This window comes from Lagopus muta, chromosome 26 (assembly GCF_023343835.1).
Source record: "Lagopus muta isolate bLagMut1 chromosome 26, bLagMut1 primary, whole genome shotgun sequence".
Taxonomy (NCBI): domain Eukaryota; kingdom Metazoa; phylum Chordata; class Aves; order Galliformes; family Phasianidae; genus Lagopus; species Lagopus muta.
The window spans coordinates 2,161,613-2,183,984 of NC_064458.1; the positions used below are offsets into that span (position 1 = coordinate 2,161,613).

Sequence of the window (22,372 nt, forward strand, 5' to 3'; positions counted from 1 at the left end):
GCTGGATGCAGTTTGGGTCCAGCAAGACACAGAACAGCAGTGGCCACATGGCCAGAGAGGGGTGTGATGCCAGCAGGACCACAGGCAGGGCGATTGTGTCTGCTGCCACTGCCTTGTCCCTCCCTGCCAGGGAGTGGGAATGGGGAGCTGCCAGCTCTCCACTGAGGTCAATCTCCTCTCTCTTCTCCCTCTGCACCACTAGGGAGTGCAGAATTGGGTTTGGCTTTGGTATAAGCTGTAGAGCATCGCTGAAGAAGCCCTTGGGGCCTGAAGTGCCACGTTGCCTGTGAGCAGAGCGTGTGCTGTGGGGCACGGCAAGGCGCCTGCTGTCCCAGAGGAGGATGGAGGGGCCTGGGAGCCCAGGGAGCACAGGTTTGCAGCATGGTGCCAGCCTCAGGCTGAGCAGCTGTCCCTGCCTCGATCCCGTCTGTGTGTTCCCAGCATGTGCCATCCGCTGCAAGCAATTGCCCATGTAAGGACAGAGGGCCGGGGAGCCAAATCCCTGAGCTGGATTCGATAAGAGCGGGCAGTGATGCACTTGCTCACATGTTCATGGATGTCAGAGAAGCTTCACAGAGGCCAAGAAGGGATTTTCCCTGGCTGAGAGCAGCATTGCACAACCGGAGTGTCTGGCAGGGATGGGGTCGTACCTCTCTCCAAGCCGCCACATCTGGATGGAGCAGCACAGCTGGGCTCTGCATTCTGGCTGTGGACAGAAGGAGCTGGAGGCCAGGAGGGGAGCAATTCAGGCCCCTTCCTCCTTCACTGAGTGACGAAGGGCAGCAGTGTGCCGAGGGCTCAGGATCACCCCGTGCTCTGCTGTCCAGGAAGCACTGCTGGTTGTGAGGAGGTGGTCTTGGGGAGGGGGCCGGGGCTGGTTCTCAAGCAGCACTGGGAGCAGAACCCACCTGAGCAGTCTGCTGCAAGCTGGGGGGGTCCCACTGCATCCCTTGCTGCACGCACCAATGGGGCAGGTAGCAGTTGCAAGCCAGCAGGTCAGCACTGTTATGGCAAAGGGAGAGAAAGGAAGGCTGGAAACCATGGGAGAAAGCTGCCCTGCTGCAGCACTGGGGCAGGTTTAGGGCCCCGCTGCTCTCCTGGAGCTCAGCTCCTTGCAGATTGGGAGCCAAAGCCATCGGCCCACACGTGGGGCTCGGGGGCGGCGGGCAGAGCTGGGACAAAGGAGCTCTTTGCAGCCGCAGTGAATGGCAGCCTCGCATCTGACCTTTTCTGTCTGGGTGCTGGTATTGTGCTGGGTCAGGAGGTTCCCGTTACGCTTTGGTCTGCAGCGAGATTTCAGGCTGAGGTTCAAGAGGCAGCTATGGCTCTGTTCCCTTGAACTGCCGGGATCCTTTAAGGAGGGAATCTCGCCTCTCTCATCAGTTCAGGCTAATTAAACTCTGCTAAACCGATTAGAGCTGCAATTTACAAGCAGACAGTCAGTTGAGAAGTGTTTCTCCCAGAACCCAGGGTCAGGGCACAGAGGTTTCATATTGACCCTGTGGGTGTAGCTGGGAGGTTTTGGACAAGTCCAGCGGAGTTCCAGATGCTGATTCCCCCATGAAGCATAGCAGGAGGCCCCAGCAGCCCACTACCCTCCCTGCTGCAGCAGCACTTGTGCAAGCAGCACCACCCCCTGTGTACCCCAAGGACAGGGATGTTGGGGTGCTGGGGCTGGCTGCCTGCCTGCTGAGCACCAGATTGCAGCAAGGCCAGGGCAAGGCTTGACCCCAGCCTCAGTTTCCCTCTTTGCAAAGCCAGGTGAGCTGCTGGGTGCTGCCCCAGGGGGTTGGATTTTCTCTGCCGTGTCTGCATAGCCAGGCAAACCAGGGAGTTATGTATTGCTCACAGCTGCATCACCGGCGCTGGGGAGAGAGCACAGGGCTGAATGCTCTGTGCTTCGATCCCTGGTTGGGCACACTCCACCCCCAGCTCTGACACGCAGCTTCGCCCTATGCCCGGGGCAGCAGCGTCACCTCTCCAAGCCTCAGTTTCCCCATCTGCTGCGGCAAGATAATGTTCCTCTGCTTGATCCTGCACTATCTCACAGGAAGGTTGCATTAGCAGTTAGCTAATGGCTACAAGGAGCTTTGAAGATGAAAAGCCGTGAACAAATGCCAAGAAGTGCTGAGCTGGATGCTCCTCACCTCAGTAATCGTTTCATGTTACTGGGACACTTCCACTTCTGCAAAATGAGAGGGAAGGGTGGGAGCCTGCGTGTGGGGAGGGGCGCGGGGTGCCCGGCTTCCCAAGACCTGCCCCTGCAGATCTGATCACCGCTCGTGTTCTCATCACATGCAGATCCTCCTGCCCTTCCGCCAGCCTGACCTGCTGCTCCCAGCTCTGCTCCCTGCTGCAGCATCCTTGCTGTGCTGCACAGAGCCCTGCGTGCTGCTCCCACACTGCTGCCAACCACCTCACCACCCAGCCTCGTCTCACAGCCCCCAGCCCGCCTTGCTGCTCTTTGCCACCGCCTCACGCTGGTCTTTGGTGTGTCATAAAAGCACTCCTATCACAGGCAATTTGATTTAATTATTCGGGTAAGAATTCACAAGGCACTGTGTCAAATGCTTAATTAAAACCTCAATCTATGCTGCTGCCTGCACCCCACAGTGCGCGCTGGCAGCGATGCGCTCGGCACACTCTCTGGCTGCAGTTGGATGTGAGCTGTCTGCTCCAGCTTTGTAACCCCAGGAGCTCTGCCCTGGCTGGGAATGCCAAGAGAGGGACCCATTCTGCTTTCTCATTGTGCCCAGTGTTGCACCAAAGCACAGCAGAGCTGCTGGGAGCATCGTGCAGGGCAGCACCCACAGTTCTGCACCCACAGTTGGTGCCTCGGTGCTCTTCACGGCTTTGTCCTGATGCCTCTTTCCTTCCAGCAGGGGAAGAAAAGAAGCAGGGTTGGAACTGAATTGGCTTGAGGGCCTCTTCCAGCACCAGCTATTCTGTAATTCTGTGGGAGGTGGAAGAGGGAGTGTGGGGGGAGCAGGCAGAGGGGAGGCAGTTGGGGCGTCCCGGGGCCCCACGCAGCCAAGGAGAAGGGGCTGTGTGCGACGGAGTGCGTTTCCCTCTGAGTGAAAGAACAGATGTCTCTTGTCTATGGCTTGCAGTTGGCTCTGGTTTTCATCTCCCCTGTCTATGCACACGCAGATTTATAGCTGCCTTAATTAGTTCCTTACAAAACAATCTAGTTGCCCGCATGTCTGTCTGAGCCCCGGGAGGTGCAGCGGGCAGGAGGCCGGGGCAACGTGGGGTGGCACAGCCGTTCAGCAGCCCTGGCTGCCTGCATGAGCTCAGGTCACCTGCTGGGGCCGGGGGATGCTCTTGACACAGCCCTGCACGGCCCCATGGGCACAAAGGGCTTCACCTCCTGCTGCATGCAGGGGATGCCTCTGTGGTGAAACAGGGCAGGCGAACACTCAGCTGCACGCATGCACAAAGCCACCCCAGCACACGTGCACAAAGCCACCTGTGCACATGCGCAGCTTGCACGCTTTGCTCTTTCCATGCCATAACCTGCACAGCCTGGCCCCAGTGCTGTCCCCAGGTCCCCATGCATGGAGCTGCACGGTGATGCTTCTCTGAGCACCTTTCACGGGCACGCCGTGTAAACAAGCCATGACTCAGCTGCCCGTGTGGTTTCCCCAGTGGAAATGCTTCGTCCGCCGCTGTGGAAAGAGCAAAGATTGCCTGCAGGGAAGAGCCGACAGCTCCATAAAACGTCACGGAGCCGTGCAGGTCTGACTGGGGTGCAGGGGAGATGGTTGGGGTGAACGCTTCCCAGCCCAAACTGAGAGGTGTGCGTGCATTGCAGGCAGCTGAGGGCAGAGCCACTGCGGGTCCCACACCCCCCACAGAGCCCCATCCACCCCACAGCTCCCTTCAGACAAGAAAACTGACTGCTTACATAGCCCAGGCTCGCAGTTAGTAGAAAAACATGTTTTTCGCATTAAAATTTCCCTTGAAAAACAATGGTTTAAATTAAGCATAGGAAAAGAAAAGCAAGGAATCAAAAAAAAAAAAGGGGGTGGGGGTGAGGGAGGCAAAAAATATTTTTAAAAAGGGAAATTTGAGGTGGAGCTCAGAAGCAGTCCCCCGAGGGCTGCAGCTTTCCCCCATCCCAAGGAGCTCCTGGAAGCAGGTGGGGTCCCAGGGACTGTGCAGCACTGAATGTGGTTGGAGGAGATGCTGGAGGCTGCGGTGCAGAGCTCAGCCCCAGACGGGCCAGAAAGGGTGAGGTGGGGGGATGCAAATCGTCTGATCTGTCTGTGAGGGAATTCAAAAGGAGGCCGATTCAAATCCGTCGTGACACGAATGGGTTGGGGCTGGCAGACGATCCCTGCGGTGGTTGTTAACAAATCTCGCCGCTTTCCTTTGAGTGGCCTCCAATATATTAATTAAAATAAGCAATTATACACCATCTGGGTGGAGAGGAGCAGGGAGACCAGCTGCACCAGTTCTTCTCCCTTGGCAGGAAGGGTGCAGGAAGGCATTGGGGCTTGGGGAGCTCTATGAGAGCACAGCCGGGCTGTGCCCAACAGCTGCCTGCAGGTCTCCAGACTGACACAGCTGGGTGAGGAGAGCAGGGATCACCTTCCAGCAACCACTTTGTGTAAGAAGACAGGGGCCCAGAGGCTAAGTCCTTATAGAAAATGACCTGCCCGTGTCATGGGGGAGGTGGGAGCTGAGAGGGAAACGGAGCGCAAAGCAGCCCAGGATCTGCTGGTTTGTGCTGCTTGCCCTTTCCAGAAGGTCCGCATCCATCCCCAGTGATGGGGAATGCTGTGAGCAGGAGACCCTCCCCCCCCCCCCCCCCCCCCAACCCCCCAAAGAACAGGAGATGGGGCAGGCAGAGTGGGAGTGCCAGGGGAAACACGTCTGCTCAGTGCAACGTCTGTGCAGAACAACAGCCACATGTCTGGGCTTTATCTCAGCGCAGCACATCTCGTGTCAGCAAATCCCTCAGTCACAGGGTTTTATCCACGGCCTGCAGTTTGTTAATTAGAAAAGTTCTTGCCTGCAGGGCACGCTCATGCCCAGAGAGACCCTGGTGCTGGGGATCCTCACCCTGCTGACACCCTCAGTGCGATGGGCACAGGACCCAGCACCACACACATGGATGCATACGCACACACACACACACATAAGCATGCACATGTGTGCACACACACACAGAGCCCACGGCAGCCCCTCAGCAGCCCCTGGCACCACTGGCACCACTGGAATTAAGTCATGTCTCAGGAGGTGAGCTCATCACCAACACCCACAGCCGGGCACTGCGAGTGGCAGCAGAGGTGGCCGCAGGCCCTGCCCAGCCCCACCAGGTACCCTGGGAACGTGGCACCACATCTGTGCCGGCTGCAGGAACGCGCCCTGCCCTGAGGCCTGCTCCCATGTGAAACCCAGCCTTCCTCCTCCTCTTCCTCCTCCTGACAGTGGCATCACGCTCTTTGCATCTCCTGCAAAGGCTCCTGTCAGGCTTACGGGGTGGCTGCCAGCTCTGTGCCATTTGCCCCCACTCCGGAACCCAGCAGGTCTCAGTGTGAGGCTGATGCACTCCCAGGTGCCTGGGAATCCAGATCCCTGGTTTGGGGTCACAGAGGGACACTCATCCCCACCACCACTGTGGTATAGCCCAGAGGTGCCCCCCTCCCATCCCCATCCCATCCCTTCCCATCCACCTCATCCATCCCGTCCCATTTCATCCACTCCATCCATCCCATCCCAGCCATCCCATCCTACCCCATTCCACCCATCCCATCCTACCCCATTCCATCCCTTCCCACCCCATCCCACCCCATCCCATTCCACCCCATCCCACCCCATCCCATCCTATCCCATCCCCATCCCATCCCATCCCCTCCATCCCCATCCCATCACATCCCCTCCATCCCCATCCCATCCCATCCTATCCCATCCCATCCCACCCCCTCCATCCCCATCCCATCCCATCCCCATCCCCATCCCATCCCCCCCATCCCCATCCCATCCCATCCCATCCCATCCCATCCCCATCCCATCCCATCCCATCCCATCCCATCCCATCCCATCCCATCCCATCCCATCCCATCCCATCCCCATCCCATCCCCCCCATCCCCATCCCATCCCATCCCATCCCATCCCATCCCATCCCATCCCACCCATCCCCATCCCATCCCATCCCATCCCATTCCACCCCATCCCATCCCATCCCATCCCATCCCATCCCATCCCATCCCATCCCATCCCACCCCATCCATCCCATCCCATCCCACCCCATCCCATTCCACCCCATCCCACCCCCCCCATCCATCCCATCCCACCATACCCCAACCCCCCACCCCACCCCACCCCACCCCACCCCACCCATTCCTCCCATCTCCCCTCATTTCCCTCCCCCAGCAGCACTCTGCTCTGCTGATGCAGACTCTGGAGGTGCCACCTCCTCCCTCATCACTGCTCTGCAGCACCGTGAGAAAGCCGCCCCACCGCTGCCTTTGGGGTGACTCAAATCCTTTCTGAGCAGACCCAGCTCCCTCCAGGCGATGGGGTGGGGGCAGGCCCGATATTTAAAAGAATATGGTTTTTTTTTTCACGGGAAAACCGCTTTGCCCTCTTTTTGATGGGCTCAGTCTCTCCCCAGGTTTTTTTTTTTTTTTTTAATAAGGAAATTATTCGGCTTTTGAGTAATCGTTAGTCTTTATTAAAGTAATTATTAGGCTTTATTACCGAGATGAAAAGCACAGATCTGGCACGGGAATGGGGACGGGAGCGCGCTTACGGCTCCGCGTGCCGCGCAACGCCATTGGCCCCGCCCCGGCAAGCCACGCCCCTTCAAAAAGACACGCCTCCCCCTCGTCAGCACCACCCACTTCACGCGTTTCTGCCGCCGTCTACTTTTTGTCCCCTCTCAGCCACCGTCCCTCCTCCGTACGTCGCCGGGCGGGGCGGGGCGGCGTGGGGGGGGTGGGAAGATGGCGGAGGCTTCCCCGCAGCCGGGCCGCTTCTTCTGCCACTGCTGCTCGGCCGAGATCGCTCCCCGTCTGCCCGTGAGTCGGGGGAGGCGCGGGTGCCGCCGTGACGGGGTCGGGAGAACCGCGGGACGACGCTGGGGCGGGCAGAAACCCCGCGGGGCGGACACGTGGGGATGAGGCCTGGGGGGGCCGGGCCGGGGCCGAAGGGGCGGTGGGGGCTGCGGCGATTGGGGGCCGCTGAGGGGGAGGGGGAGGCCGCGGAGCCGGGCGGGCCTGAGGAGCACCGCCGCCTTCCCGCGTTCCTTCCTCTTCCCCTCTCGCTTCGTCCCTAAAGGCGCGGCCGTCCCCCGCCGTCCTTTGGCTCTGCGTTGGGCCCGCTGAGCTGAGCGAGGCTTCGGGCTGTGCCACTTCGGTCGGAGCCCCTCGGGGCTTCGCCGGGGTTTCTACTGGAGATAAGGGCCGGTCAGTGCTGCGACGCGGGGGCGGTGGGAGGAGGGTGGGGGGGGGGCGGGAACTGAGCTCTGCACGAAGCCCGGCGCTGCTGCCGGCGTGGAACCACTTCACAGAGCGGGCTGCTCGGCTGCCAGATGCTGGCTTTGATTCGGGGATCCCTTTGGCTTTGATTCTGGGTCTTACCGAGTCTATTCTAAACCGTTCCGTAGCGTCTCGTCAGAATAAGGCGTTGCTTTTTCATTTTTTTTTTTTTTTTAATCATTCACTGCGTTGTAAAAGTCGCTTGTATGCATTTATTTACCGTGGTTGTTTCGATTGGGTGAGTTTGGGTTTGAAATGTGCTGTGTCCTTTTGCTCTCTCTCAGTGCTTAGGTGAGGGTGGGCCTTGGTGGCAATTGAGCAAAGTGTGTTTGAGTCTGAAGACGAAGCTGCTGATAACGCTCCTGCTGAGCAAACAGCCCGGCTGGAGAGAAAGTGGCTCAGGAGCTGAAAGGCTGTAATCCAGGAACAGGAGTCTCTTCTTGGTGTTCTAATGGCCTGTGTTGGTTTTGGGCCAGCAGAGTGTATCTAGTAGCGAGCATCAGGCTCTGGCAGGGAGCTGACAGCTTCTTTCATTGATGCAGATCTCATGATAGTCAACAGGCTTGTTTCAGGATCCGAGCTTACTGGTTTTACTTCCCAATTGCAGACCTCACTGCTGAAGGTAGCGTAGCATGAAGATGTAGAAGGATTCATTCAAACAACCTGAGAAACAATGAGCTGTGACATTTGTGCTGTTCCAGCTGCAAAGGAATTTGCTGATCTCTACATTCAGAGTCTGTAAACAAAGAAAAAACAAACCCATGCAACTCCCTTATATGGGAGAGGTGAGAGGATTGCATGGCTGACTTCTTGTGTCGAGTGTAATAATTTATCCTGATGATGTATGGGTGAAACGTAAACCAGGATGAGGTTATTGCAGGCATAATTGATGTGTTTTCCTGTAGAATGTGCAGGAGTTCCTGTATGCTGGTGATTTGGTGCAGAAATGCTCTTGAAATCAAACTGTGCAAATTCTCTAAATGCAGTTATTTCACAATTGCCTGCCTGGAGGAGGGAGGGAGCAGCAGCTTCTCTGTCTTGGGATGGAGGATGTCTGCTGCTTCCTTATCTTGCTGGGCAGACAGAGACAGGGCTGAGTGGATCTCTGGCCCTGCTGCATTTTGCTTGGGTTTTATCTTTTTTCTGTCTGTGATGCCTTGAGGAGCAAAGCCCACACAGATGTCAGCCTCTCCTCTTCCTGGGAATCTTTGTGCCTTAGGACGATTCGGATGCAGCAGTGGCAAAGGTGTGAAGTTTCTACATGAAGCACTGTGTCTCCCAGGTCCTGTGCCATGGCAGCCCTGAACCAGGCTCAGTTTGGGGCTGGGTGCAGCATCTGTCACTTCCTCTTGTGACTCAGTGGTGTCCTGTGGTGTCACTTCTCATGTGGCTGCCTTGTGCTGAACAGCCCAGTGATTCCTTGAGTGAGCTGAAGTGCTCTGGGCTCCCTTTGGCTGCAAGTGTGCTCACAAAGTATAAATTCCTTGCACCCAGAATTAAGGGGGAGGGGGGAAAGTGACTGTAGCAAACTCTTGAAGAATCCTGCTCTGAATACACAGGCTGTTTATTCTGTCACATTCAGTCTTCAGTATCAAAAGCCACAAGGGTGGCAGTAGCTCTCTGTAATGAGCGTGGGAGTGTGACATTCTGGTATTGTGTGCTGCAGAATGACCCACTTGTGTCTCCTCTGAGTGCTGGGAACCCCAGACAACATCAGCCATAGCCTTCCATTAAGCCCTTCCTAAGTGAGAACCATGCTGTAATTAGCCTGATTCCCTCATCTCATTCATTAGGATGCTTTAGCCTTCTGGGGGGTGGCAGGGGGAAGCCCCACAAACACACAGATATTTAAAGGGCAGTGTTTCAGTGCTGACCTTCTGGGAAAGCTGGTGGGTTGGCTTTCACTTTGCTCTGAACTGCATCACATGTTACCTCATGTTTTGTCTGTGCTGGGGATCAATTAGTATTATCCACATCTTATATAAATCCAAGTTCAAAGCAGGTTCAGGCTTCACAGTTTCCCTTCCTGTTGGTGTGAGGGGTGGTTTGGGGGTCCTTGTGGCTCTGCTTGCCATCTGTGCCAAGTCACAGTGGTAGTGGGTGTACTTAATACAGCTTTCACAGGAGCTCTGCTCTATCTGTATTGGCTGACCAAGCCATTTTTACCCTTAAAATAAAATTAAATGGGATTTAAAACTGGGTTACAGAAGTGCTCAAGCCAGGTGGTGAGAGGAGTCCTTCTGTCTATGCCTAATTACTTGGTCAAGTATCTTAATTTGGGCAGAGTTCCCTAACTAACAAGTACAGGGTGGGCTATTTGGGTTTTTTACATTCTGCTGTAACACTGGTGTGGTCTAGGGGAATTTCAGACCGACTGCCTCTCTGATCTGGTTATTTGTGCAGTCAAAGTGAGCTGTGGTGTCACCACGGGGTAGAAAACACAACATATTGCATCTAACCCACAAAATAAAGCTGCTCCTTAAGGTGCTGCAGGATGGCTTTCCTGGGGGCTGTCATACCAGGTGGTGTTCTCTGTATCCCAGTATTGGTTTTGCCAACTGCTTGCTTTTCTCATTCAGTGTTTCTTCTCCTGTAGGACTACATTTGCCCACGGTGTGAATCTGGTTTTATTGAAGAACTTCCTGAAGAGCCAAGGTAATGTGCTGCTCTCAGAGGCCGTTGTTAGGGTGCTTTCAATCTACTCTGCTCTTTTTCTAGGTAAAAGGCAGCATCACATCCTACACAGGTTTTAGTTCTGGCCAACACTTGGCCTGTCTTTCTTTACTATGGTTACGTAGTGCTTAATATGCATAGCCTGCATCTGCAGGTAGATCAGCAGTGGTAAAGGGCAGCAGGAGGAATATGTTGATTCAAAACAAACAGGAAAAGGTGTCAGAGTCTTTCCTCATGGCATGTGATAGCTCTTAACTGCTTTGAGTCATCAGGGCAGAGATAACATGAAAAGGATATTAAGATGCTTGAATGCATCCAGAGGAGGGTGGTGAAGGGCTGTGAGGAGAGGCTGAGCATGCCTGGGTTGTCAAGCCTGGAGGAAGGAAGGCTGAGAAGCAACCTGACATCTCTCTGCAGCTGGGGAAGTGCTGAGGGAGGTCTGTTCCCTGCTCAGCAGCAGTGGGATGCATGGGAGCAGCACAGAGATGTGCTGGGGATGCAGGGGATGGAGCATCAGGCAAAATTCCTTTGCTGAATCAGGCTTCCTAGAGGTGTTGCCCTGTGCCTGTCAGTGTTTGAGAGGCACTTGGTCAGTTGGCCTTCAATAGTGGGCCCTAACTTTGGGTCAGCCCTGAAGAGGTCTGGCAGCTGGACCTGATCTTTGTAGGCTCTTTACAGTTGTATTCCAGCTGTCCAAGAAGAGGAATCTGCCACATGGGGACTGTATGTAACGTGGTTTGAAGTACTGTAGCACTGCACCTTGACTGAGGCTTTGGGCTCTGCACTGAAGGAGCTCAATTCTGTGTTCACATGTTCTACTGATGACTGAGCAGTGGCACAGCTCTCTGGCAGTGTCAGAATAGGCAAGAGTAGAAGAGTCTGAATGTTTCAGATGCGTTTACCAGTTGTCAGGCTGGCACACAGACAGCTTGGGACGTGTCTTAGATGCACATTCTCAGAGGTGGCAGGGGTTGATCTTCACAGACTGAGGTTTCTGTACTGAGAAGGTGATATTTTGTCTCACTGCACCAACCCAGAGGTGGAAAATCAACCCTGGGTAATCCTTGCTATGTTGGTGACTGGCTGTGACCTTGGAGAGAGTCTCTTAATGGCTGAACCTTTGGGGTTTTGTTAACCTATAATGTTGAAGCATAGGGCTGGGTACTGAGCAGTAAACCTTCTTGCAGCAGTCCAAAAGCAGAAGCCTGGTGGCATTAAGAGTTTTTCCCATTTGGTCACATGCTTCTGCAATAGAGAAGTTCCTTTGATTCAGGATTAGACTTAAACACATCTGGGTCATAGTGGTCAGGGTTTGTACCTTAAATCTTCTCTTCTTGTTGCCCCAGGGAACCAAGCAGACTTGTTGGAGGTGGATTGTGCAGGGAATCTTTGGTGGATCAGTCACTTTTCCATAACTTCATCAAACTGGAATCTAAAAGGGTGGGGAAAGATGGATGGTGATGTGAGTGATGAGGGTTGCAGAGAGTGAAAAATGAGAATTCTCAGGAAGAAGGAGAAAATGAGCATCTGAGGGCAGCCTGATTTCTGTAGGTCCGGAGCAGAAGGGCGGGTGAGCTGACCTCTGTGGCTCCTTTCAGCTCTGACTAACTTCCTGTGTGCTGTTAGGAGCAGCTTTGCTGTTTGCTCATGGTGTCAGATTCACGTCCCTCGATTCCCTCTGCTGGGAAAATCTTTTCACAGCACCCTTATGATACTTACCAATGCATTTTTTTTTCAGGAACACTGAGAATGAAACCAGCTCCTCTGCATCAACCAGTGAGCAGAACAGGCATCCTTTTGAGGCAAGTCCTCTCTCTCTCTCTTCAAAGGTTTTCTTTCTTGCTGTTGAATCAACATCTTTCCATTAGTTGTTTAAATGTTGCCTAGATTTTGACTAAGCATGGGGGAGGAAGTATTAATGGCATCCACGTGCTGCTCCTGAAATCCCTGCACATCATATTTTTGATAGGACCTGTATTTTTGATATCACCTGTAGCTTGTTGTTGTTGAGAGGGGGGCTGAGCTGGGATTTGGAGAGCTGGCTGGGTGTGTTGCTGTGCAGAAACACGCAGCAGCTACAGAGAAACCAGGGAAATCTGAGTTTCTGTTGCTCCCTCAGCTACTTCTAAGCATGCACTGAGCTCCTGTATCAACCAAGGACTCTACAGACAAATCATTTTTGGGAGGCTGGGGCAAGACCGCATAGTTGATCTATTTCTCTTCTGATCACAATCTGCTCTCCAATTCTCTCCCTTCCAGAACGTGGATCAGCACTTGTTCACTTTGCCTCAGGGCTACGGCCAGTTTGCCTTTGGGATTTTCGACGATGGCTTTGAGATTCCATTTGGGTCCAATGTGCAGTCAGAAGATAACAGAGACTCTGAGAACAGGAGGGAAAGAGAGCATCAGTCCAGGCACCGGTACGGCGCGAGGCAGCCGCGCGCTCGTCTCGCCACGCGGCGTGCTGCTGGCAGGCACGAGGGGGTTCCCACACTGGAGGGGTAAGAACAGCCCTTGGGGTTCTTGTGTAGAAAACCTGGGTTGTTTTTTCACTGATGAGTTCAACACAAATCATCCTTTTGTCTCTTCTTCTTCTGTTGAAGTGTAAAGCTGCTCGTAGCTGTGAGCGCCCTGTGTTCGTGCCTGGCTCTGTCCTCTGTGAGCTCGTGCTTTGGATGGCCAGGCTTCTGCTCAGCCTCTCTCCTGCCTTTGACTTTTAGGGGCTCTCACCTTGACTTTTAGGGGCTTTTCTAACTGAGCACAGCAGCCTAAGCTGCAGTGAGGCTGGGAGGTTTGACCCTTCAGCACACACTGAGAAAGCATTTCCTGGTCATCTCTGGGTATTGTGAAAACGTCTTATTTGTGAGAGGAAAAATAAGAGGAGACTCTAGAGAACAAGACAGCAGTTTCTTTAAAAGTATCCTGGGAAAACTTTGCTGTCTCTGTCAGAAATCATTCCATCTGGATAAAGCATTCAGTTTTCTCTTTGTCAATGAATAACCAGTTTATTATTTTCCTCTCATTCTCTCTGGTGAGGTGACAGCATTTAGCCACTCCTTCCATGTCAGGCTTCTGAACCAGGAGCTAGCAGATACAGATTCTTGTTTAATCCTGGTTTTCTTGTCTTTCAGAATCATTCAGCAGCTGGTCAATGGTATTATTGCACCTACAACAATACCAAACTTAGGACTTGGTCCTTGGTGAGTTGAAGCTCAACTGTTGTTTCTGAGGTTGCTCATACTTGTGCCTGAATTTAATTCTTGTTCTTATTCTTAAAGGGGAGTCTTGCATTCAAATCCAATGGACTATGCCTGGGGTGCTAACGGCCTGGATGCAATTATTACACAGGTAAAATTAGCACTATAATGGAGCCTCAGGTCCTCTTGGGTACAGCTTGCTAAATTGTCAGCACCCATTGTGCTGCAGCAGGAACAAACCACTGAAGGTGTAGAAATGGGAGATGAGGTCCACAGCGCAGGGGATGCTGGATTCAAGTGCCCTAATTTGGTAAATGAACAGATTCTGCATGCTGCTGAGCTCACATCTTTCTGCCTTCTGTGGCCTATTGTTTTTTCAGTTACTAAATCAGTTTGAAAACACTGGACCACCGCCAGCAGACAAAGAAAAGATCCAGGCCCTCCCCACGGTACAGATCACACAGGAACACGTAGGTGTGTATTATCTCCTCCAGTTCACAAAGAGGTCTGTGAAAATTCTGTTTCAACGCTTTTCATTTGGTCTGCTAGTACCTTCCAGGCCTAAAACATCTCCAAAGTGGGGAGAAAGCTGAATTATTGCACTCTGCTATACTCTTGCAATGGAAAGGGCAGAGTAGACTGGTTGAATTTGCCCTGGGGAGGCAAACTGTCTGTTCCAAAGAATTCAGTGTGAATAGAGTTGAAAAAGCACATGCATGCTGATGGGCAGAGCTGCAGCTCTGTGCTGGGATGTGCTGACAGCTCAGCCAGGCTGTACTGTAAGCTGGGTGAGAGTCTGTTGGTTGGAGAGATGCAAATCAAGCACTGGATGCTTTGTTACAGGTATGTGTGCATGCATCTGTTCACTGAACGTGTTTTGTGCTGTGAGGAAGGGAACAATGATGCAAACCCAGGACAGTGGAAAGGGGGCAGTGATGGTGGTAGGGCAAAGCAGCAAGCTTTCCACTTGCAGAGATGAAGCAGGGAAGGGGACAGAAGCCACGAGAGCTGCTGGGAAGGGGGAAAAAAAGGGAGAAGGTGATGGGATCTCCTTCTGAGGGCGATCAGGTCCTTTGTTTTCTGCTTTATTCTTCAGCTGTGTTTTGCTTTCCGTTTGCAATACAGATTCTGGGTTAGAGTGCCCTGTGTGTAAAGAAGACTATACAGTTGGGGAGAACGTCCGGCAGTTACCTTGCAATCACCTATTCCACAACAGCTGTATAGTCCCTTGGCTGGAGCAGGTTGGTGCCTTCTGTGTGGGTCTCTTGGGTTCTGTAGCACTGAAATGTTTTCTGGCTGTACCGTTCTGCTCTGTGTTTTTTTTCACACCCTCATGATGAAGCCTGAGCACGAACAGCAGTGTAATCTTAGCCTTTTCCTTCAGAATTGCTCCTGTATTGTTTATAATCCAGTTTTCCTTATTTCTTGTGTGTTGTTTTTTGTCTGCTCTCCATAGCATGACACATGTCCTGTGTGCCGGAAGAGCCTAAGTGGACAAAACACTGCTACAAACCCCCCTGGACTCACAGGGATGAACTTCTCATCCTCCTCCTCCTCCTCTTCTTCCAGCTCACCAAGTAACGAAAACTCATCGAACAACTCATGAATCTTAATCCAACCCTCTGTCCCTGGGGCCCTCTCCATTGTCCTTCTTCCCTCCCCAGCCAACATAAGCAGCAAAAGGGGCTTCCAGAGCAGAGCAAGGGGAGGGTAGCAAGGGGGAAGCAGCACCCCCAGAATTCCCTTTTGAGTTCTGAAGACACGGAGACTCTGGATCCTTCAGAGATGAGAAGCCTCAAGTTCTGTCATGGGGAAAGAGCTCTGTCTGTTAATAAAATTCATCCCTTTTGCCACGTGGACTTTTAACAGTTGCAGTGAAAGGCTGCAGTGCTCCACAGATGGGAAACCTAAGGCACTGAGCTGGTGGTTGCAATTCTGAATGGAAAGGTTGTTGATAAGGTTTTGAACTTGAGATTCCTTTCTTTTTGTTTTTTATTATTGCTTTTCCTCCTCCTCCTCCCCTTAGATGCTATCTCTTCTGCTTTGGAGATTGAAATCTGAGAAATGAAAGCATAATGATACTGCCTCCCTCCCAGGATCTTCATCTGGGGAGGGCAAATAGTTGTCACTGAGCAAATGAACTCTTGAAACAGACCCCATCATCCTTCCCTTCCTTTCCCCCCTCATCTCGAGTCCCATTTCTTTTTGTTTCTTTACAACCTCGCCCTTCTGATACTCAACACTGAAAGGGGGTTTTTATAATTTTAAATTATTACTGCTGTTTAAATAAATGGACGTTTCAGCTCAACGGGACGTTATGCATGATTTGAGGAGAACTACAGGGTTCAGGTCTCCAGAGACTGCTGTGCTGAGCAGCCTGGTTTCACCCAAGGGCAGGCTGGGCTTGTCCAAGCCCTCCTGGCATGCTGAGTGCAGGTATGCTGGGAGCTCCAGGCTTCAACGTGGCCAACACCCCTCTGTGCATTGCAGGCCTGTGGGTTATTGAGGGGCTGGCTGCAGGATTGCAACTCAAAAAGCATACTTGCCTGCTCCTTTTTGTATTTTTTACATCTCCCCGTTGCAGTTCTGAACAGATTTTTCCGCTGTTAACATCAGGACTGGGCGTGCATCAGTGCAAGGAGCAGCCCCATCTCATTGTGATCAAGTAATAGACAGGAAAAACGAGAGTTTGGAGAGAGAGGGGAAAAAAAAAGAATAAAATGTATTTCGAAGTAACTTAAAATACAGCTGATTAAAAAAAAAAGGAGAGAGAGATGAAATACCTGGGTGTGTTTGACAGTTTGTGCATTGGAGAATGAGAAGAATGTGAGTGGAGGTGGCAGTGACCTACCTGGGCTGAGGTGGGGACAAAGCAGGCTCCTGGCTGTGTGTCACCCTGCAGTGCTGGCAGGAGAGAGGAAGCAGTGAGCAGCACTGGGCTGCGTGAGGTGCGAGCTGCTGCCTCTTCTGCTGCAGGGATCTGAGGCAGGCAGTGGATCTCCCTGGTGCTGGTGGAGGTGATGATGTGGGGTCTTGTTGTCCACAGCCGTGCTGTTCTGGGACAGATGCACATCCAGAGGACTTGGGTCTCCTGGTGGCTGTGGGATGTTTCCTGGGGAGGCTGCAGCCTTCCTCACCTTGTAGGATTGCTCAGGTGAGGCAGCATCACAGACCACCTGTGGGAAGCAGCCCTGCAGTGAGAGTGGGATGCGTGCATGGGAGGGTTTGTACATCCACAGCTGGTCGTGTGCTCCTGGCAAATGCAAGGTAAAGTGCATTGGGGTAAAGCTGATGGTGGTCTCTGATGCTCCTAGGGTTGCATCCTGGGCTGAGTGAGTATCTGTGGTCTCTGAGGCCAGGAAGCAGCACAGGGGGCTCTGGGGTCTGACCTAAATGCAGTCCTGGACTTCCACTCTCCTGCTGGCTCCAGATGGCACTGAGCACAGCGAGAGCTGAGGCAGCTTTGCCAAGGGCAGCCCAGCCCTGTGCAGTGCCAGCTGCAGGCAGCTCCCCCTGTCCAGTGCAGCAGTCTGCTGGTGACCCAGCTGTCCCAACGCCTACCTGAAGCTCTTGCACTTGTTTGTCTCTTTGATGACTCAAAAGCAGAAGCTCAGATGTGGCTGATGGAAGCACAGCGGGGAAAAGGCTGGGGCTGAGACACGGAGGAGCTGCTGACCCTGCAGGGACAGCTGGACTCTGCCCTGCTGGTATCACAGAATGGGCACACGGTGGCAGAACCACAGAGCAAATCAATGAGAATCCAGCACTGAGTGGAACTGCCCAGGTCCAGGAACTTCCTAAGAAGGGCTGTACCTCCCTATGGGAGGGGGAAGGTGTTGTGTGACATTTCTTGAACCGTTTCAGAATAAAAGGGAAGGTCTGTTGGAGGAAACATCAGCTGCCATTTGCCAAAGCTGTTGGGGGCTGGCAGTGAGGAGGCACTGAGCCATTGCCCTGGAATGTTTCTGTCATTGGCTCTGCCAGCTCAACCAGGCTGCAGCTGCTTTGATCTCGCAGGCGGATGCCTCTGGGACAAGGGTTTATCTCAGGACTGGTAGATCAGGGTAAGAGCTCATCCTGTGCCAGAGGTCGAGCCAGGAGCTTCTGCTGCTGGAATCCCAGGCTCAGGAGCAGGTGGTGGCAGAGGGATCCCAGAGGCAGGAGGGAAGGGTCCTGATGCAGTTTGTGCCCACGTGTGAGATGCTCGAGGTGGGCTTCAAATGGGTGAAATGAGGCAGATGGGTGCTGCAGCTCCTGGGGTCGGAGTCTGGTGCCCACTGCAGTCCCCAGCATTTGCTGCAATGGTTGCTCCCTCCTGCCTGGGAGCTGGTTTGGTAAGAAATGGAACGAGTTTGGTGGTTGTGTGATGTGACACGGTGACCACGCTGCGGTGCCTCTCACAGTGAGGCTCAGCAGGCACTGCAGGAACGTGCTCTGGCTGGGAGGAACAAGCACTATTTCTGGCCATGGTGATGCTCTCGGAATCACCTCCCAGTACCCAGCTCCATCCCCATCTGCTCTAAGGGAGCAGAGTGGGGCCACAGCCTCAGAACCACAGGGGATGCTCATCCAGGATGCAGCTGTGCCATTCCCTCGTCTCACCTCGTGCACCTTCACCCCGCAGCAGCCTGACATCCAGGGCTCTTCCCTCCCACAGCCGTTTCCTCCCGTTCCATCCCTGAAACACCACTCGCTGCCTTTTCCTATGGTTAGATTTGGGGCTGAGCAATGTCCTTGCCCACGCACTCAGGTGTGGGCTGGGAAGAGAAGGGAGGATGCCAAGCTCTGTATCTCCCAACCCAGGGCAGCACCTCGAGGCTGAAGGAGCCCACGAGCACCAGCATCGCACTGCCACAGCTTGCTGCCCCTTGCCACGAACACAGCTTTAATTTCCACGAGACACCAATCAAACACAGCCCCAGCATCTCCCAGCCCTGCAACCACTCTCCCCTTGCAGAGATGCTGTCAGCAGGGCGGGAAGCCAGGACAGCATCAGCTCCATCCACGGTGGGTGCGTGCCTCAGGTTGGACACGTGCAGGGACACGAAGCAGAGCCCCAGCATGGCTCTGCACGCTGAGTCTGGACCTTTTGCCATCCACATCCATCCTCCACCACGCAGTTGAAAAACAAAGCAATAAATAGCAATATATAGATATGTACATATATAAAATAGCCTTTCCCCCCCCATTTTTTCTTTTCCTACAGGACTGTCCAGGAGCCACACTGCAGGGCTCAGCTGACGAGCATAGGGAGGAAGTGGGTGGAGAGGTGCTGCCGGCGCGTCTTGCCCCCTCGCCGTGGCCTCCCTTTGCTATTGAGAGAGAGGAACATGGGGCGGCCCCGGTGCCGCCAGCGCAGCGAGGCGTAGGTGTTGTAGCCATTCTCCTCAATGCGTTCCGTGAACTTGCAGTTGGGGCTGAACTCCTTCTGGCAGAGGAGGGAAGGGGGTGAGCAGGGTGAGGGCTCCGCGGGTGCCGTCCCCTATGGGGAGTAGGGGGAGCAAGCATGGGTGCCGGCCCCGGTGGGTGCAGGATCTCCCCGTTCTGCCTCTGCCCCGCACCTCCAATGCCAGCCATGGGATGCGGAGCCTGACCTACCGACCCGTAGAGCTGCCCCTGTTTGTTCATGGCCAGGTAGAAGCCGGTGTGCACCGCCCGGATGGCCACAACGCCGACACGCACAGACCGGATCTCGACGATGCCTGCGGGGCGGGGAAGCGCTGCTGTGAGATGGGCCACCTCCTGCAAGGACCCTTCCCCCGCTGCCCACAAGGTGTCACCACACAGGGACAGCACCGTCGACCCCAAAAAGTGCCACCGCGGAACCTCACCCGGTGCAGGAGCTGGGGAGATGGACAGATGGATGCATGGATGGATGCTGTCCCAATGGAGGGACAGTGGGGAGCAAGGGTTGTGTGTTCGAGGGAGAACCCCATCATCCGGGAGGGTTTGCCCTTTATTCCCATCCTCCCTTGTGCCCAGCTGCCCCTGGGAGCAGAGCTCTGCTGGAACGAGGCCAAGCTGCAGCTCCGCGTGCCTGGAACCAACTGTCAGCCTTTGCCCCCTGCTCACTTCATGGTTGTTCTCCCTGAATCAGCAGCTGATCCTCTGCCCAACACATGCTGTGAAGCCCCAGGGATCCAGCTCGGCTCCTAGACCGCTCATCCCATTGCTGGGGGTGCTGCCCGTGCTCACCAGTGCTGCTTGCCTGGCTGGGACCAGCATGGATATGGGGACCTGGGTGGGGACTGCAGGATGCAGCAGCCCTGGGTTTGGCCCCACAGCATGTGCTCGACTAAAGGTGCGTGTACCCAGCCCGTGGATCTCGGTCAGAGCCGCTAATGGGAAAGGCATGTGGTCAGACCAGGTGGATTTTAGCATGGAAACACCCAGAGCAATGCCAGGAACACTCTGGATTCTTCCTCCCTCTCTTCCTCTGCACCAACCAGAGCTGTCAGCCTGACCCCATCCCTGTTGTACGTGGGGAGTCCCACAGAGGCTCTGGGTGGCTCACAGCACATAGAGTGCCACAGCCTCTCGGCAGGGTCTTCTGCAAGACCTCACCCACCCACCGCAGGCTGAGGCATCCATTGGGCCACTGTGATGCTGCTGGGAGAGGATGGGGCTGGATATGGCACAAGGACAAGCTGAGTGCTGTGCAGAGCTCAGAGCTGAGTGCTACAGGATGATACCGAGGGGGGATGTTCAGCCCAGCCACCAGCACACGTGGTGTGGTCCAGTGTGTCCCAGCACAGCAAAGCCATTAACAGGCAAGTGGGGAAAGGTTGAGAAAATGCCTGCAAATCCATCTCAGTTTATCGCTGTCTGGAGCTGCTGCTATTTATACCAAAGGACTTTTGCTTCTCTAAAAATAACCCCACTTTGCTATTCCCAGTGCTCAGTAGGGCAGAGCCACGCTTTGCTGATGGGTACCCAGGGAAATGCTCAGCTCCATGCAGGCTGTGATGGGGCCAGGGAGGAACATCAGGAAACAGTCCTCAGCCCCTCATAGAGCTCCAGGCCAGCACTGGGCTGGGTGTGGGGCACAAGGATAAAGAGCCCTACTCCAGCCACTGGTAGGGCTGGGCTGGTGGCTGCCAGGAGAGCTAGGGAGCAGAACCCAAGCCCAACCCAGGCACAGGTTATCTGCAGCTCCAATAACCAGAGTGAGCCTGATGTGACAGCCTGGAGCCTGCCAGGCCCTATTGCCACACGGCCAAGGGAAGGCGTGGGGTAGCTGGCAGCATGCCTGATTGGTCTCCCAGCAGCTCTTGGTACCACAACAGGGCTCTCCACGAGCAGCTGTCCCAGTTGGGCTGGGCTCCTTCCCACCGTAGGTGGGTGGCATCCTCTCCGATGTGAGACAGAGATGGGCCGTGCTTTTGGGTCACACGACATCATTGGTGCTGTCCCAACTGAATCCTTACTTGCAGGGCTTGGACTCTATTAGGCTGAGCACCACCGTGCAGCCCTCAGGCAGCTCACAGGGACCTGCACTGCTCCTAAATTGCCTCCAGTAATTCTGACTGCAAGGAACCATGGCTGCTCTGCAGCCAATAGGATATCCTGTGCTCCCCTCCACTCATGGACCCTGGGAGCAGCATCGCCCCTAAGTCCTCTCCAGCCCTCTTCCTCCTCAGCCCTTCTCCTTCCCAAGACACTGATGGGAATGATGCGTATGGATCCCCCAGGTCCATTCTGGATGAGGATGACCCCAAATGCAGATAGTTATTTGCTGATGGTGACAGATGGGGGGATGAGAGACCCCCAGGTCTCCACTGACGCTGGGCACTGTTGGCAAAGTGACCCCCTGTCCCTGGAGGTCAGTGGTGTCAGTTCACCTGCTGACTCTGGGCTGAGAAGGAACCAGCAGCCGTTCCAGCTTGAGCCCTCGGGGCAGCGGGGTCCGGCGGCTTTGGACAGGGTTGTCCCCAACCAACTCCGGGCCGCGGGACCCGTGGCTCTGCCAATGGAGGATACGGCGCAGCCCCTGACCCCGCTCTAACGCGGCGAGGTTGGAAAACAGCGGCGGAACGGGACCCGGCTCTCCCCGATCCGCCGCACCATCGGGCTCGGCTCCGGGACCCATTGAGGAGAGGGCGGTCCCAGTCCCGGTCCCGGCACACGTCCCGGCCCCGACCCCACTCACTGCCCGGCCGCTCCCTCCAGCGCGTCCCCTCCACTCCGCCGCCGCCGTCGATGCTCAGGAAGAATCGGGTGGCGGAGAAGAGCCGCCGGCAGCGCACGTCGCCTTCCAGATGCCCGTAGCTGCGGGGGGGCCGCCGGCCGCCCCAAACGGAGCTGTCCGGTCCCGGCCCCGCCAGCACGGCGAGCGCCCCAGCGAGGCAGGCGGCGAAAGCGGCGGGACCCCCGCGCCTCATGGCGGCGGCCGCCGGGAGGGCGGTGGGGCACAGCGAGTCGCTGCGCGGCTCCGGGCCATGGCCGCGGCCACCGGCGAGCGGCCCCGACGGCGCGGGCGGCAGCAGCGGCGGTGAATGGGCGGGGCGAGGCGGGGCAGAGGGGCGGGGTCTCTCATTCATAAATCCGTACGAGTTGGGGGGGGGACCCGACGGCTGTTTCTGCGTCCGCTTCGCTTTCGATCCCGTTCTGGGAGGCTTCCGAAGGATTTGGGTGCTCTCCGCCCTGCTGTCCTCATCCTCCGGTCTCCCGCTTCAGGGCTCGGTTTCCCCGTGGGTGCGGACAGCACCGCGGAGCAGCCCTCCCAGCACAGCCCCGAGGTCTGCTCCATACTCCCCGAGCAGCATCACGGGCTCAGAAACGCTGTGTGCGAACCAAGCGGGGCTCACCCCGTTCCGTGCCCATCCCGCGCTGTGCCGTGACCTCGCTCCGCTCCCGCCCCGTCAGTTCGCACCGCCCAGCCCGCGGCCGCCAGGGGGTGCGAGGTGGGGGAACGGGGGGGAACGGGGTGCGGGGGGGGTGGGGAGAGGGAAAACGGCGCTGCCGCGGTGCGTTGTGGGAGTTGTAGTGCGGAATGGAGGTACCGCTCCCGTCAG

The 22,372-nt window shown here is 55.2% G+C and overlaps 2 protein-coding genes across 7 annotated transcripts; one reads left to right on the top strand and one right to left on the bottom strand.

Annotated features, from left to right (window-relative positions):
* The first annotated feature begins 6,903 nt into the window (after positions 1 to 6,903).
* On the top strand, positions 6,904 to 15,666 carry RNF126 (ring finger protein 126). Its single transcript, XM_048927745.1, has 9 exons — positions 6,904 to 7,029; positions 10,085 to 10,143; positions 11,900 to 11,963; positions 12,421 to 12,662; positions 13,293 to 13,361; positions 13,440 to 13,509; positions 13,739 to 13,832; positions 14,484 to 14,599; positions 14,815 to 15,666. Exons 1-9 carry the CDS (start codon positions 6,955 to 6,957, stop codon positions 14,962 to 14,964), a joined length of 939 nt encoding a protein of 312 aa, XP_048783702.1. The 5' UTR covers positions 6,904 to 6,954; the 3' UTR covers positions 14,965 to 15,666.
* Positions 15,667 to 15,783: 117 nt separating this feature from the next.
* FGF22 (fibroblast growth factor 22) lies at positions 15,784 to 21,797 on the bottom strand. Of its 6 annotated transcripts, none has more exons than XM_048927738.1 (3): positions 21,508 to 21,797; positions 18,961 to 19,060; positions 15,784 to 18,840 (listed from the first exon to the last, which is right to left on the bottom strand). In XM_048927738.1, exons 1-3 carry the CDS (start codon positions 21,737 to 21,739, stop codon positions 18,351 to 18,353), a joined length of 822 nt encoding a protein of 273 aa, XP_048783695.1. In that variant the 5' UTR covers positions 21,740 to 21,797; the 3' UTR covers positions 15,784 to 18,350. The 6 variants fall into 6 exon arrangements, with proteins under 6 accessions (XP_048783695.1, XP_048783694.1, XP_048783696.1 ...); XM_048927739.1 differs by having other exon boundaries at positions 18,356 to 18,465; positions 18,563 to 19,060; XM_048927742.1 differs by having other exon boundaries at positions 18,534 to 18,783; positions 18,957 to 19,060.
* Between the last annotated feature and the right edge of the window lie 575 nt (positions 21,798 to 22,372).